The sequence below is a fragment of the Peromyscus maniculatus genome, chromosome 4 (genome assembly GCF_049852395.1).
Source record: "Peromyscus maniculatus bairdii isolate BWxNUB_F1_BW_parent chromosome 4, HU_Pman_BW_mat_3.1, whole genome shotgun sequence".
In the NCBI taxonomy this organism is placed as follows: domain Eukaryota; kingdom Metazoa; phylum Chordata; class Mammalia; order Rodentia; family Cricetidae; genus Peromyscus; species Peromyscus maniculatus.
The window spans coordinates 27,817,755-27,833,471 of record NC_134855.1 but is presented as its reverse complement, the minus strand read 5'-3'; the positions used below and the strand labels follow the sequence as shown (position 1 = coordinate 27,833,471).

Here is a 15,717-nt window from a genome sequence, read left to right as displayed (position 1 = left end):
TTGTCAATATACATAAATAAATGTATCATTCAAATACTAAATTCTGGCTTAAATAGGTTCTTATATACAATATAGGTATATGTTGTTAATTCTTTAAAAGCTCCATATAGTACTCAACAAGAATGCCTCAACTAAGAACATAAGAGCCTTGTTTTTTCTTTTTTTCTTTTTTTTCTCGAGACAGGGTTTCTCTGTGTAGTTTTGAAGCCGGTCCTGGATCTCTCACTCTGTAGACCAGGCTGGCATCGAACTCACAGAGATTTGCCTGGCTCTGCCTCCTGAGTGCTGGGATTAAAGACATGTGCCACCACTGCCCAGCAAGAGCCCTGTCTTTTAAGGGGTTGTGGTTGGTAGGTGGGTGACTCTGAAGGTCATTTAGTATTTGGTACCAAGTTGCCACTAAACACATGTATTATAGAGTAAAATAGCCAGTTGTGGCCAGGCAGTGGTGGCACGAGACTTTAATCCCAGCACACGGGAGGCAGAGGCAGGCAGATCTCTGTGAGTTCCAGGCCAGCCTGGTCTCCAAAGCGAGTTCCAGGAAAGGCGCAAAGTTACACAGAGAAACCCTGTCTCAAAAAAACAAAACAAAACAAAACAAAAAATTGCCAGTTGTGGATGATCCAGGTGTCTGATGCCACTTACCAGGAAGAGAAACCACAATTTGGATAGTCAAATTGGCATTAATAGCTACAGCTATGAATTTTGTACTACAAAATATAAAATTGTGGTAGATATCTTTGCAGGTATCTGTCCCAGTCTTTAAAGTCGAGTTCTCTCCCACAAATGGTATGTCCATCAACCATTCAATCATCAATCACCTCATCCTACCCAAAGTCACAGTTAACTGAATCAGACTAGGTATGTGACCTGAATTAGCCACACATATTCCATCTCTCAGTAATTTAGAATGAATTACAGAAGCTTTGAAGTGGCCACATTTGGTCAAGAATATGTCAAAGCTTTGTTAAGACTTTGTAGATGATAAAACTAAATTAATTTTTGAAAAGAGTAAATACTTCATTGCCAAATAGAGTTCATTCCAAGAAAGCTAGGATAGTCCAGTTTCACAATATCCATCATTAGTGAAGGGGAAAAATCATGTGGCAAATCTCCAAAAGCAAATATATATATACATATATAAATATATGTATAATCTCATGATATTACAACACAACACTGACGTCTACTGAGTTCACACTCAAGAACCACGCAGTAGGAACTAGAGAAATGACGGCTTAGCTGTTCAGAACACTTCCTGTGCTTCCAGAAGACTGGGATTCAGTTCCCAGCTCACCTATCGGGTGGCTCTTCAACCTCTCACTCGAGCCCCAGAGAATCTAATACCCTCTTCCGGCCTCCATCGGCACCACACCTATGTGCCATACACTCCGACACACATACAAAAAAATTAGCTAATTAAAAGAAAAATAAAAACCACACAATAGAATTACAAATAAAAAATCTCAATTTAAAGAAATGTATGGTTTTTATTTTGGAATCCAGTCAAAGCTACCCTGGGCTGCATGCCCAGGCCACGGGTTGTACATACTTGCTTGGAGACAGACATTCACATTAATATCATAAATAAGGATGCTCATTATTCTCCACAATTTTTCAACATGGAGTTAGAAGTATTTACTAACAGAATTCAAAAGGAAAAAAACCATTTGAGGCCTAGTGTTTGAGAAGCTAAGGTAAACTATCTCTATCTTTATTAACAGACATCTAAACTCAACAACCCAAGCAAATCAATGCAAAACCTAGTACAATTAGGTAATTTAGTAATGTTGTGGAATATGAAATTAATATATAGCTTGGGCTAAAGAGATGGTTCAGTGATCAAGAGCACTTGCTACTCCTTCAGAGAACCTAGGGTTGGTTCAGAGCACCTACATCAGGCAGCTCACAATTGTCTATAATTGTTATCCCAGGGAATGCTCTCTTCTGACCTCCAAGGACACCAGGCATGCACAGGGTGCACAAACATACGTGCAGGCACTCACACGTACACATACAAAAATAAATATTTTTAAAAGAAATCAATCACGTTCATAAATACAATGATCAGTGGAAGAGAATACTGAATTGCCATTTACAATAAAAAACACATAAAACTCCTGCAAAAAAAAAGCCCAACAAAAACATTAAAAAAAAAAAACCAGAAGAAAAACATCCCTCAAAGATAAGGAGACTTCAGCAAATGAGACAATCTATGTTCTTGAATAAAAAGTCAAATCCATAAATGTATCAATTCTCTTTAAGTCGATTTATCAGTGTATGCTGAATCCCAACAAAAATACTGTGGTTTGAAAGAAAATGGCCCCCAAAGGGAGTGGCACTATTAGGAGGCATGGCCTTGTTGGAGGAAGTGTGTTACTATGGAGGTGGGCTTTGAGGGCTCATATATGCTCAAGCCACACCCAGTGAGACACACCACTTCCTGTTGCTTTTGATCAAGATATAAGGACTCTCAGCTCTAGCACCATGTCTGCCTGAATGCTGCCTTTCTTCCTGCCATGATGATAATAGACTAAACCTCTGAAAATGGTAAGCCACCCCAATTAAATGTTTTCCTTTCTAAGAGTTGTTGAGTCAAGGTGTCTCTTCACAGCAATGGAAACCCTAACTAAGACAAATACCAACACTATTGTCTGGATTTTGGCAAAATAATTATGAAGTTCCACATGGAAAAATATGCACTAATAAGGTACTTAGGAAATCCCTGGAAAAGCAGAGCAGTGAGAGGCAATGGTGAAAAGCCCTATAAGAGGTGAAATAAATAATAGAATGTATTGATGACATTATAAAACAACAACGAAAGCAGTAAACATTCTGCTCAATGAAGCAAAAGAGAAAGTTAGAAGATAGGCACAGGGGGGTGCTGCCACACACCTATAACCCTACAGTCTAGGAGGCTGACAGATGAGCAGCACAAGAACCCTATCTCAAACTCAAAAGGCCCCAATACCTAAGACACTTCAGACAAAAGATGACTTTATTATTTTCTCTGAACAACTCCATATCCATCTGGATTCAGGAGAGGGGTGGGTACTGGAAAGTTTAGGGGCTTGGGATATGACTCAGTGGTCTAGCACTAGGTCTAGCATAAGCAAAGCATTGGATCTGATCCCAGCACAAACAAACAAAATAGCACATACTAGAAGAGACCATAGAAATTTCATAATAAAGCTTAAGGTAATTAATAACCAGACAGAGGAACCTTAAGCTTTAATTACATAACTAGAAGCATTTTTTTTTAAAATGAGCACTGGTGTTTTGCCTGCATGTATGTCCTTGTGAGGGTGTCGGGCCCCCTGAAACTGAGGTTACACACAGTTGTGAGCTACCATGTGAGTGCTGGGAATTGAACCCAGGTCTTCTGGAAGAGCAGTCGGTGCTCCTAACCACTGAGCCATCTCTCCAGCCCCCAGAGGCATTTTTTATTAAGAATAAATTTAATGCATGTCAAAACTTTTCAATATACAGCAGATTGACAGTAAATTCATACTCTGAACCACCACCTGATTACGTCAGTGCCACAGAGCCCAGAAAGGTTTAATAAACATGTCTACTTTTAGTCCCTTTGTTTTTGAGAACCACTATTCATCCCAAGCTCAAGTTAGACCAATGATCCAAATACAAGCTGCCTTGTTTCTATACCACCCATGTCATAGGCTTCAATGACTAGACTAATCCAAAATGACAAGACATCACAGACTCAATGGAAGAGATTCTTTTCTCAGATTTTCAATCTAACAGGAACAGTTTAAAAAGCACAACAAAATAGGCATCTGTTCCTCTCTCTCTTATTCAAGGGATACCTATACGGAAAGAGGCAGGGACGGCAGTACATTCACCCCAAAAGCCAACCATGGATTTCTCAAGGTGGGTGAGATTCAGGGATCTATGTTTCTTTTCCACACTTTTCTGGCATATTCTGAACATCTTTTCACACACACAATATTGTTATGATGGAGAAGTAGGTAAGGATGCATAAGTCTAATCTGGAAATCCAAAAGGATGCCACAAGTGGAAAACTCCACACCTGTAGCTCACAATGTTCAAGTTAATACAAGTGACATGCCACTATAAACAAAATGAAGTTTATAAATCCATATGATCAGCTCAACAGATGCAAAAAAGGCACTTATGAACATTCAAACCTTTATAGACAGACTACTAAATGAACTAGGTTCAGAAGGAATAGACAGTAATATTTAATGGTAGCCTAAAATAAGCCAACCACAATCACTATAAGGAATGAGGAAATGTTTAAGGCTTTCACATCAAGATCTGGAACAAGACAAAAGCACCCACTTTCACTGCTTTTACTCAACACAGTACTAGATGTCAAAGTAATCAGCCAAGAGCAAGATGTAAAGAGCATCTAAACTGTCACTCTACAGATGACATGACCTCATACACAAGAAGCTCCAACTCCACCAAAAAACTAGACTGTATCAAAACTACAGAATACAAAATCAACAAAACAAAATCAATAGCGTAACAATACACCATTAAGTACCTAAAGTACCATTTACAACAGCTACCAAAAAAAAGAAGAAAAAAAATAAGAACCAAAAAACAAAATGCCTAGGACTGAATATATTTAATGAAAGAAAAAAACATCTCTTCAGTAAGAACCATAAAACACTGATGAAGAAATCCTGCAACAAGAAAAGTGTGTGTGTGTGTGTGTGTGTGTGTGTGTGTGTGTGTGTGTGTGTGTATTTACATATTAGAGGCTGGAGAGATGGCCCAATAGTTAGTACATACTACTCTTGAAGAGGACCTTAGTTTGGTTCCCAGAACCCATGTTGGATGGCTCACAATTTTCTGTAACTCTAGCTCTAGAAGATCCAACAAATCTTCTGGCCTCTTTGGGCACCCCTACACATGTGACATATGTAGATACACGCAAATGAAGAAAAAAGAAAAAAGAAAAAAAAAAGGGGGGGCTATCCTGTATATTTAGGCATTAGATCACTTAGTCAATCTTCATTGTCAACCTGACTAGATTTAGCATCACCATGGAAATATACCTATGACTTTGCCTATGAGTTTTCAGAAACTGAGTGGAGAAGAAAACCAGACTTACCTCCAGCACTCTTCTGTGCTACCTGACTAGTCACAATGTGACCAACCACCTCACACTCCTGCTTGCACTGTATTTGCTACCACAGTGAAATGCATTTCTCCTTAAACCATGAATCGAAAATAAGCTCTTCCCTTCATAAGTTGTTTTCGTAAATTGTGTTGTCACAGCAGGAAGAAAAGTAACTGGTACACTTGGGAATGTCTTAAAAATGAAAATTCTTAAGCCGGGCGGTGGTGGCGCACGCCTTTAATCCCAGCACTTGGGAGGCAGAGGGAGGCGGATCGCTATGAGTTCGAGGCCAGCCTGGGCTACCAAGTGAGTTCCAGGAAAGGCGCAAAGCTACATAGAGAAACCCTGTCTCGAAAAACAAAAAAAAAAAAAAAAAAGAAAATTCTTAAGCTCCATATTAGACCCACTGGGGAATGCAACCCCAAAAGTTTGTTTTAATAAACCTTTCAAAAGAATCTGACACGTGGTAACATTTGAGAATTAACTGAACCTTAGGGGTATTACAGAAGTCCTGACAAGCCCTGCTAAGTGGGTGAGCTACTTCACATGTCCTAAGTACCAAGTACTGTATGTGAACAACCTAATTTGCAGTCTAGGAAATCAGCCACTGTGCTATATGGTAAAGTAAAAATCAATGCATCTCCTGTATGACAGGCAAGCAACAAGGTTTCCTATGACATCCTTCATATATTTCTTTTCCTCAGGAATCATAGATCGCCAAAATAGTCACAGGAAATAAGTGAAGGATCCTCAGAATGGATGAGAAAATAATAATAATCTTTTAATTGCCCTAACCTCAAGTAAATTTAACATTTCCTTCCGTTTTACTAATGTAGTCAATAGTAAGAAGTAGTTCTAGCAATACTAACAGAAATCATAAATCTTTTCATGTCATGTTACAATGATACTTGTCAAAATACTGTTTCTACCCTTCACTACTTCAAACCTAACCAGATCTAACTCCACATCCTGTTTTAATGTTAATATTATCTCAATTTTTTTCCAATTTAACTTCTCTATGATCTTGTATATTTAAGGTATCATTCTGAGAAGTTTCATCAGACTGACAAAAGAATTCATAACACAAAAAAGCTGGGACTCCCTAGATGAAGGGTCTCACATCAAGTGTAACAGCCTCCATTTGGAAACTGAGAGAGGAATCATTTCTTAACTAGCCAAAATGGAATGTTACCAGAAATTAATGACCAGTGGGCAGATGTAAAAACTTCTTATTTTGCCTGCAATAGTCACTACGGATTGAATTGCTAATAATGCTCCAGCTGAAAAATATCACACGAATAAAATATGTAGCATAGCTACTCTCATCAATTACCTTGTTTTCTAAGTATGTTAACACTGAAGCTCACTGGTATACCAAACTGTCTTTCGTCCACTCTTCTTGTGTTTACCAACCACTGAAGAGGTTGTCATCACACAAATCAATTTTCTCTCATGATTATTTATTTAGCCAATCTTTAAAATAAAAAAAACTGAAAAGCAAATACAAATACTCAGCTATTAATTTAAAACCCAATACTGCTTTAGGAGTAGATAAAAATTTAGTTCTCTTAGCCAGTAATTTTAAAACTAAAATTAAAATCTTAATTGTTAAGTCAATTTAACAGTTACTCTGTCACAAAACAGAGAAGGAAAGAAAAAATATACATTATTAATTTGTTTGTGCTTTTGAAACTAAAGCTTTTAAAAATAAAATATTTTTCAATGGCAGGAAAAAAAATAGGAAACTATAGGAAAGAATGTGTTTGGGAATACTTTATATTTTAGCCTTCCCATTCCTTCATACTTTACTGTATTGCTGAAAATTGTTCATAAATTACAGTTGCTATCAAACAGTATATAAGGCAAATTTAAGTCTTGCCAAAAATAAACTCTTAAATTCTAAAACTATCCTCTGAGGTGTTGATGAGATGGCTCAGTGGTTAAGAGCACTTGCTGTTCTTGCAAATGACTGGAGTGTGGGTCCCAACACCCACATGGCGGCTGGTGACCACCTGTAACTCCTGGTCCAGAGAATCAGACACTCTCTTCTGGTCTCTGCGGCCAACCAGACATGGACCCAATTTACTTACATACATGCAAATAAAACACTCATATACACTAAATAAAAATAAATCTTAACAAAAACGACCCTTTGGGATAGTTATCACTTAACTTTGTCCATGAGAAGAGGCAAAGGCCAAGGTTATTTTGTCAACAGTACTGTTGACCACTTTTGTAGTTCAACAAAAAGTCTTACACCCTTTGCCCAAGGAAGGTAGGGGTGAGGAGATAACTGGCAAATAAACCAACAAGCAGATTCTCACTCTGCAGCCCTCTGATTTCAACACAATATTAGTTGGTGGAAAGAAGCCTAAAAGTGGATGGCTAAAGGAAATGCTGCTGAGGAAAATCTGCAAGTGACTACCATTTACTTTCGCAATATTAACTCCACAAAGAATAGCCCTGTTCCATTTATATAGTACAGTTGTGTTCTATTTATACAGTACAGGCAAGGCAAATAATCAAAGACTAACATTAAGCCAAAACTCAAATAATCAAAAGAGACCTTCTGCCATCTGTACTGGCCTCCCTCGTGACTTCCTCCTATCAGCCATTCCTCCTCTACTGGTCCTATCATCTTTTACTATTTCTCCACTTACACTCTACTTGAAATGAAGATGCAGAGCTGTATGTTCAGTCATACAATCAAACTCAACCAAGTAGCTATGACCATGCCAATGCCTATATTACAAACCATCACTTAGAGTAAACGTGACAGAAGTTCATGTTGGCTATCTTGCTTGTGTAAGGTATTAAATAAAATAAATATAATAACTTTCTGATGTCAATTAGCCTAGTTGGGAAAGTGTATATTCATTCTCTCCCCTCATACACAACATTCATACTCATACAATTTTACACACAACCCCAAGAGACATGAGAACACTGACTAAAACACTTAATAGCAATGATAACAGCAGTAAAGATAGTGCAAGAAAACCAAAGCTACGGAAATACCAAAAATATAGAGCAGACTGCTCTATCCGTTTATAAGCAAGTATCAGATAGTGAGTAAACATAACTGATTCTCATTTTAAAAGTATTCCAGGTCAAAACAATGGCTGAGAACTGCAGCGTTCAATCTTCTAAAGGGGTATTCCTAATACTCAGAACCGTATTTGCTAGTTCTTTTCATCTAGTTATATCTGGACTGTTAAACAGAATGGAAATTCACAATGCAAGTATTTTTACAGCCAAAAGTCATCTAAAGCTCAGTCTAATTCTATTTCAGAAATAAGAAAATTAAGGGCCAAGAAGGCTCAATAACTTCTTTGGATCCCAGAAATTCATACCTTACAATTCTGTAAAATATAAAGGATTGGCTTTCTTTAAACAAATTTTGGAGATTTACTTTAATCTCATTAAAACCCATTTCAATTTTTATGGCTTATAAAAACTAAGTACATGAATTTGCTATGGGTCACATCATAGATTTTTTAAAAATTAGCTGGGAGATGGTGTTTTATGACTTTAATCCCAGGTGGAGGCAGGCAGATATCTTTGAGTTCGAGGCCAGCCTGATCTACAGAGAGAGAGTTCCAGGACAGCCAAAGCTATACTTAGAAACCCTGTCTCAAAAAACCAAAATAAATAAATAAATTAAGCTTCCTAACTGTTCCATACCATCAGTAGTAACTGTTTGGTCTAGAAGTAGACTACCTCTCTAACTATCAGACTTAGAGACAGAAATTTCACACAAGTCAGCTAGATACCACATTCAATATCCAAGAATCTGAATATTTTCAGATTGAGAATCAGTCTGTCATTTTTATTTGCCTGAATATCTCCTCACCCAAGAAAATGAGAGAAACCTAACCATGATGAAAATGAGGGCTGATGAATGGCTAAGAGGGTAAATAAAGATGCTTGCTGCTAAGCCTAATGATCTGAGTTCAACTCCCACACCCACAGTCTCAAAAGTTGTCCTCTGATCTCCACACATGTTCCAGATTTTTCACACACACACACACACACACACACACACACACACAAAATAACTGCAATTAAAATTTTAATTAAAAGATAATACCTGATAGTTAGTGAATGCTTCCCTCATACCATATTAACTTTTCTAAATACACTATAATTCATCCTCAAAAAAATTGATTGAATCTCATAAATACTGGCATGTCCAAGAATGCAAACCTACATAGCCTGAACAGGGAGCATGTACAATTAGCCAATATTGTTCAGAGCTTCTCAAAGATAATTAGTTATCAGTGATATCAATGTCAGTTGGTGCTAAAGGGACTAGCATGGCCATGGTTCCTAGCGTTGACTACTCAACCATTCCTTGGAGTCTTCCAGATAATTCCCAGGGCTCCTTAAGGTAGCCAGCTTTGTTTTCTTCTACTTGAAATTAACAAGATCATCTATGTAAGATAGGGCCTCATTTTCAGAGAACTGAAACAAACATTTAAACTTATACCACAGACCAAGCATTCCTTTACATTTTTAAGGAATGTATGTACAAAAGGAATTCAGTTTCTTCAATAATACCATTTGCCTCAAGTCACTAATTTACCAGATGAAGCAATACAAAGGTGAGGCTCGGAGTCCTTAAGTCAGACACAGGACCTCAGTTTCTGTATTTTATTTTAGATGGGTCATGTTGGACAAGTCATTTCATTTCATTTCTAAAGTGCTATTCTGCCCTCTGGAAATAAGACATTTGCACTTACATATCATATTGCTATAATGAGCTCTAAACCCTGAACTTAACAAAGTTAACTTAACAAAGACCTGGCACACATTCAACACAAACGTTAACATAATCTCAAGGTTACATAAGATGAGCAATCTGAGACTCAGAGAGAAGGTAGGCAGCTTCCCTCATTAAATAGCCACATGATGACCAGAACTAGAAAAGCTGACTCCAGAACCACACCAGAGAAATCTTTCTTCCAGACTACTCTATCAACTCCTGGGCCTAACACTCAAAGCTAGCTAGAATCTGGTATAGTTCTATGCTGTGTTCAACTTAACCTTCACCTCAACTTTTCTTCAATCAATTATCAAATATTTACTGCATTTCTACAAAATTTTAAACAGCATTGAAGATAGGAAGCATTCAGATAGGAAGAATTAGAAAAGAAATAAGATGTCTACATATCCAGAAATAAGAAAAAGTTGAAAGAATAATAAAATTAGGAGAGTCCCACACTCTCCTAAATTTCGGATCAGCGAGAGACGTCAGTTAGGAATGGATAATAAAGAGATTCTGGAAAAACCTTCCTTTTGTCTATGTAATATCCATAGACCTTTCTTTAAATACCTTATGCTCAAGTATTGGCATCAACATACACTGTACAACCAACCTTGAAAGCTCAAATGGGGGGGGGGGGACAAGCAAGATGGCACACTGGGTAAAGACACTTGGTACAGCAGCCTGGTGCCCCGAGTTTGATCCCCAGACCCCACATGAAGGTGGCAAGTAAGAACTGATATTAAAAAAAGTCGTCCCTACCCTCATAGGAACACCCTGGCATGTGTGCACTAGTCACACAAATATATTTTTTAAAAGAAAACTCAAAGTTCTCTTTCTGCATGACGCCTCAATACATCAGAAAGTTTCTCTCATGCCTCTCAACTACATTGACATTTAACTTTTTCTGACACACCCTGATGTCTGCCGTGTTACCTCAACCCCCTAGTTTTTGCTAACTTTCCCAATACTGTACATGATTTTACTTCAAATGACTCACTTTAAATTCCATGAAATCAAGACATGTATTTTCTTGAAGAACTAAGAATACCTCAGTACATACATAACTTATACATAACTTTTATATCCATTATGTTTCAATAACTAACATCCCAATGTCATTTTTAGGTAACATTTGGCATACAGCACTTTTGTTGAAAGAAATACTTCATGTTTTTACGATATCAACTTACAAAACTGTACTTTATATTCTATTATAAATCATGAAAAACATCAGTGCCTAAGTTAATTCTGAAAAGATATTAAGACTCAATATATTTCTTCCCACTAAAATATCACTTAAAAGAGAAATGACAAAAATCAAGAAATAATAATGGGAAGAAAATTACAAATTCAAATCAGTCCTGTTCTTTTTCTTTGAAAGTAAGCTAAAAGATATAGTGGACACAGCTGTAATTTCAAGGGGAGAGGATGCAGGAAGACAGTGAGTCTGAGGCCAGCCTGGCTACAAACCAGGACTTTTGTCTTAACAACACTGTACATGTATGTATGTATGTATGTATGTATGTATATGTATGTGTATGTGTATATTGTATGTGAATGCTGAATCATATGATTCATGTAGACTTTGGCTCAGACATGTATAAAGATTTCTCTCACAGAAATCTGCTCATAATTATGAAATAGTTATTTAACACAGGACAAAGAATAATACTTCAGCTATACCTGTATGTTCAAAAAGCAACTGGGTATCAAAAAAGTCCTCACAATTAAGAGGAAAAACAGAGGTCTATTTGGTTGTGTGCAGCATCAAAGAAAAGCAACAAAAGATGGCTTCTACAACCTAGTTTTTGTTGAATTTTATATCTATGCACACACAGAGAATGTACATGGGTGAGCACAAGAGTGAACGTGCATAGAAAAACAGGTCTCAATACTGAAAAGAGTATTCAACAAACATTTACCAAGCATATACATTATGTGCCAGGCACAGTTCTAGGCACTTGGAATATATAATGAACAAAATCAGCAAAAGTCACGAGAAAGATTATTATACTCTAACAAGAGAAAAATCTAAATAATAAACTAGGATTGTTTCCCACAAATTTCTTAAACACTTAAGGTAACAAGCAGTCAAATATAACAGTGTCAATAGAAGCAGCAGCAAAATCAAGTAACTACTAATAAAAAAGAGATTCTGAAAAGCAAGGAGCAAAGCAGAGCAGAGGATACAGCTCAGTGGTGGAGTGCAGAACCCATGGCTCTAACCCAAGTGCTGAAAAAAATAAAGAAAGAAAAACAGCCAAGCCAGACAGAATTAAGTGATGAAAAACCCGACTTCTTAATAACTTTATCTTAATAACTTTATCGTCTGAGCAAGTCAGTATCAGTTCTGAAAGTTCTCACAATTATACAAATATATTATTTACAAAATTTCTAGTAAACATAATAGTACAGATAACTCTGGGTTCTGTAAGAATCCTAAATATGAAAGAATGGGGATCATGACAATAGGGTTTTACGACAACTAAGGCAAGGGTTTGAGTTCCTGACCGCTGTTATCAGTGAGACCTTTTAGGCTATCTATAAAACAGAAAACTGTAGCAACTCACAAGGCTGTTATTACTAGGACTGAGATAATTATAAACCAGGAAAAACTCAAATGTCTAGTAACAAGTACATATTAATTGTATATTAATTACAATGTTACTCAGCAATAAAAAGGAATACATGATATATGAAACAAGAGAGACAATAATAGTACCATGCTGAGCAAAAGAAGCCATACACACATGTGTATCCTCCATTTACACAAAACTTCAAAATGCAATGCCAATCTCCAGTGAAAGCAAGTTGGTGGTTTCCTGGAATTATAATCCAGGGATTAGCTACAGAGGACAAGAACACTTAACTGCAGTTGGAAATTTTTCTTATTCTTGGTTGTATACATTTGTGAAGCCTCATTAAACCTTTATTGTAAACCGGTACATCTTCCTGAACTTACATCTCAGAAAAGTAGATTTAAAATTTTTATATTAAATATACATAGAATTCTTAATACAGTATCTGAGATCCAAATATTTGATAAACAGTAATATCAAAAACAGTAACTACCACTAGACAACATTAATGAAGAAAAGGCAGAACAACTGATAGCCCGATCTTCAGGTTTAGAGAGAAAATAAATTACAGAGTTTTAGACTAAGCACCATGAGGAGAACTCCTGGGACCGAGACACAGGACAACTGGCAAACCTTAGACAAAAGATAGCAAACATAAGGAAAAGAGAAAAACAATGGAAAGACACTCATGTGTCCAAAAGAAATGGTTAAGAGAAAGATGTGGCCAGCAAAGACAGCATCATGCCACCAAAAGCAAACAATACCTAAATTACCTTATCAAGACACTGTCAGAAGGTAGCTCAAAACTGAGTCAATGACTACCTAAGCAAATTTCTCAAACACGACTAAGCTTTAAATCTTAGGCATAAAAGCTGAGCTTTTTTTTTAATTGAAGGTTTATAAAGAGGCCCTATTTTATCTTCTACTGAAAATGTTAAGTCAGGTAATCAAACACCAAAGAGAAATGTGATTAAGTCAAAGCACCAACACAATGAGGTCAGAATTCGAGCAGCCAATCAAAGGCTTAAATGCATTTCCTGCACTATTAATAGTCAAAAGAGAAAACCAATCACAGAAACCTTCAGCTTTCTTTTGACAGTCACAGAAGCAAGAGAACCAATCCACACACACCCGAGGTTGACAATAAGGCGGGACTGAAGGTTCATTGAAGAAATTCTTCAGGGTGCAGTTACTATGAACTTCTCACGCAAGTAACAACACTCCAGAGTCGTAAACACTGTCAAGTCAGAGGAAACTCAATCTTGGGTAAAATTTAACCCCTGGAAGAGGGAAACAGCACTTCGGCCAAAATTTTACCATCCGGTCAAAAATACAACTGTCAATGTGGACGCACTGAGTCCTCGACTTGTCAATGGCCAGCTCGCAGGCTACCTCCCCAGGCAGTGCGCCGGGCAGCGCGGGCCTGGAGGCTGGTTTCTAGCCCTCGGGACCCTTCCTAACGCCGCACAACCGAGCAGGGCCAGCCCGGCAGGCAAAGCCCCCGCGCGCGCGCGCGGTTTAGGGGACACGCTAACGCGGGGTCCGGCTCGGGGAGTTGCTGCCCCGGCGGAGCAGGGCTGCACCGCCTCGTCCCGCCGCACCTCCTCCGGCGAGCAGCGCACACCATCATCCCCCTGCTAGCACAGACAGACAGACCCTCCTCACCCTGCTGGCACGAAGGCGTTTGTTTCGAAAGGGCTTTACTTTTCCTAAATCATTTCAAAGGCGCTCTAACGCACACACCAATTTTAAAGTGTAATGAAAAGATCGCCTAGCCAAAAGACTCCCCACCACCACCACCACCACCACCCCCTTGTCAATCAATGAAGCCCGCGCCGGGGGTTGGAAACCTCTACCAGGTAAACAGAGGCCGTACGCCAAGTGCGGCCAGGCGCATCCCTGCGCCATTCCCGGCCGCCGCTTACGGCAGGGCCCCCTTACGGCAGCGTAAGCGGCGCCGAGAGCTAATCACAACACTGGGACGCAACAACATGGCGGCCGCGGGCGGGCGCTGCGCCGGCCGCCAGGCTTACGCTACTCCGCCGGCGTAGGGTCCCGAGCGCGCAGCAGCAGCGGCGCCCTCCAGCGAGCGTAGAGCGCTCTGTGAATGGCGAGGCCCGGCTGACAAAGGGGAGGGGGGAGGAGGGAGAGAGAGGGGGGGGTAATAAACACTCGAGTCCCTACCGATTCCTCCTCCTTCTCCATCCCGGTGGGCATCTGGGGCACGGCCCGGTTGATGGAGACGCAGTCGTTGAGATCAGGCATGTCCTTGCCGCGGTAGATGGGCAGCGGTTTGGCGGCGTCCAGCGCCCGCGCTCGGAAGGAGAGTTTACTCATTGTCTCCCCGCCTTACAGGAACAGCCCGGGCGGCGGCGGCGGCGGGGCGGGCGGGGAGGGGGGGGAGCACTCCCGCCGCCTCCTCCACCTCCTTCCTCAGTGCAGCGCGGCCGGCCCGCTCCTCCTCCTCCTCCGCACTGCCCCCGGCCCCAGCATGGGCGCCCACCCCGCCCCAAAAACAGCCCCCCGCCGCCCGCGGCCGCTTCCGCACTCTAGATCCGCCGCTCGCCCGCCCGATCCGCTCCCTGCGCCATGGCCAACATGGCGGACATTACCACAGCGGCGGCGAGCGATCCCGGCAGCCCGCGCGAGAGCGCGCCCCCGCCGCGGGGACGCGCGTCGCCCTCTCCCTCCCTCCCTCCTTCCCTCCCTCCTTCCTCTCTCTCCTCTCTCTCCCTTTCCCTCCCCTGCCTGCCCACCCACTCTCTCCGGCGCGGCGCGGCTCGGCGCGGCCAGCGGAGCCGGCGACAGCGAGCCGAGTCCCCGGTGCCCCTCGGCCGGCCGCTCGGCACGCAGGCGGCCCGGCAGGTGCCAGGTGCGCTCGGCCCGGGAGCCAGAGCTGGCTGCGCCTCTGCCTCCGCCGCCGCCGCCGCCACCGCCGAGCCGAGCCGAGCCGCGCCGCGCGCAGGGCTCCCTCGGGAAGGCGCGGCGCTCAGGACCGCCCGGCCCAGGGGGCAGGAGGCCGTCCACCCGGGGCCACCGGCCGGGCCGCCCCTTGGAGCCTGCACTTGGGAAGCTCTGGGCTCCGGGGGCGCCGGCTGCCTGCTTCGCGCCCCGGGTTTGCGCGCAGCCCCGGGGAGGTACCGAAAAGTCCGTGGCGTCTGCCCACGCCGAGAGGCACAGCCCTGCTGCGTCTAGCACCCTGAAAAATCGGGCAGCACCTCCCCCCTCCGCCCCCCAGTCCAAAAGAGCGCTCCGAAGTT

At 41.1% G+C, this 15,717-nt stretch overlaps 1 protein-coding gene across 2 annotated transcripts in view; it reads right to left on the bottom strand.

The window, feature by feature from the left end:
- Epc2 (enhancer of polycomb 2) overlaps positions 1 to 14,926 on the bottom strand; it is a 111,415-nt gene extending 96,489 nt beyond the window's left edge. The window contains exon 1 of one of the 2 annotated variants that reach the window (XM_006974287.4): positions 14,642 to 14,926. In XM_006974287.4, the coding sequence (XP_006974349.1) occupies positions 14,642 to 14,794 (153 nt within the window). In that variant the 5' untranslated portion in view covers positions 14,795 to 14,926. The remainder of the gene's footprint in view (positions 1 to 14,641) is intronic. The other variant, XM_006974288.4, reaches the window with a different exon arrangement.
- Between the last annotated feature and the right edge of the window lie 791 nt (positions 14,927 to 15,717).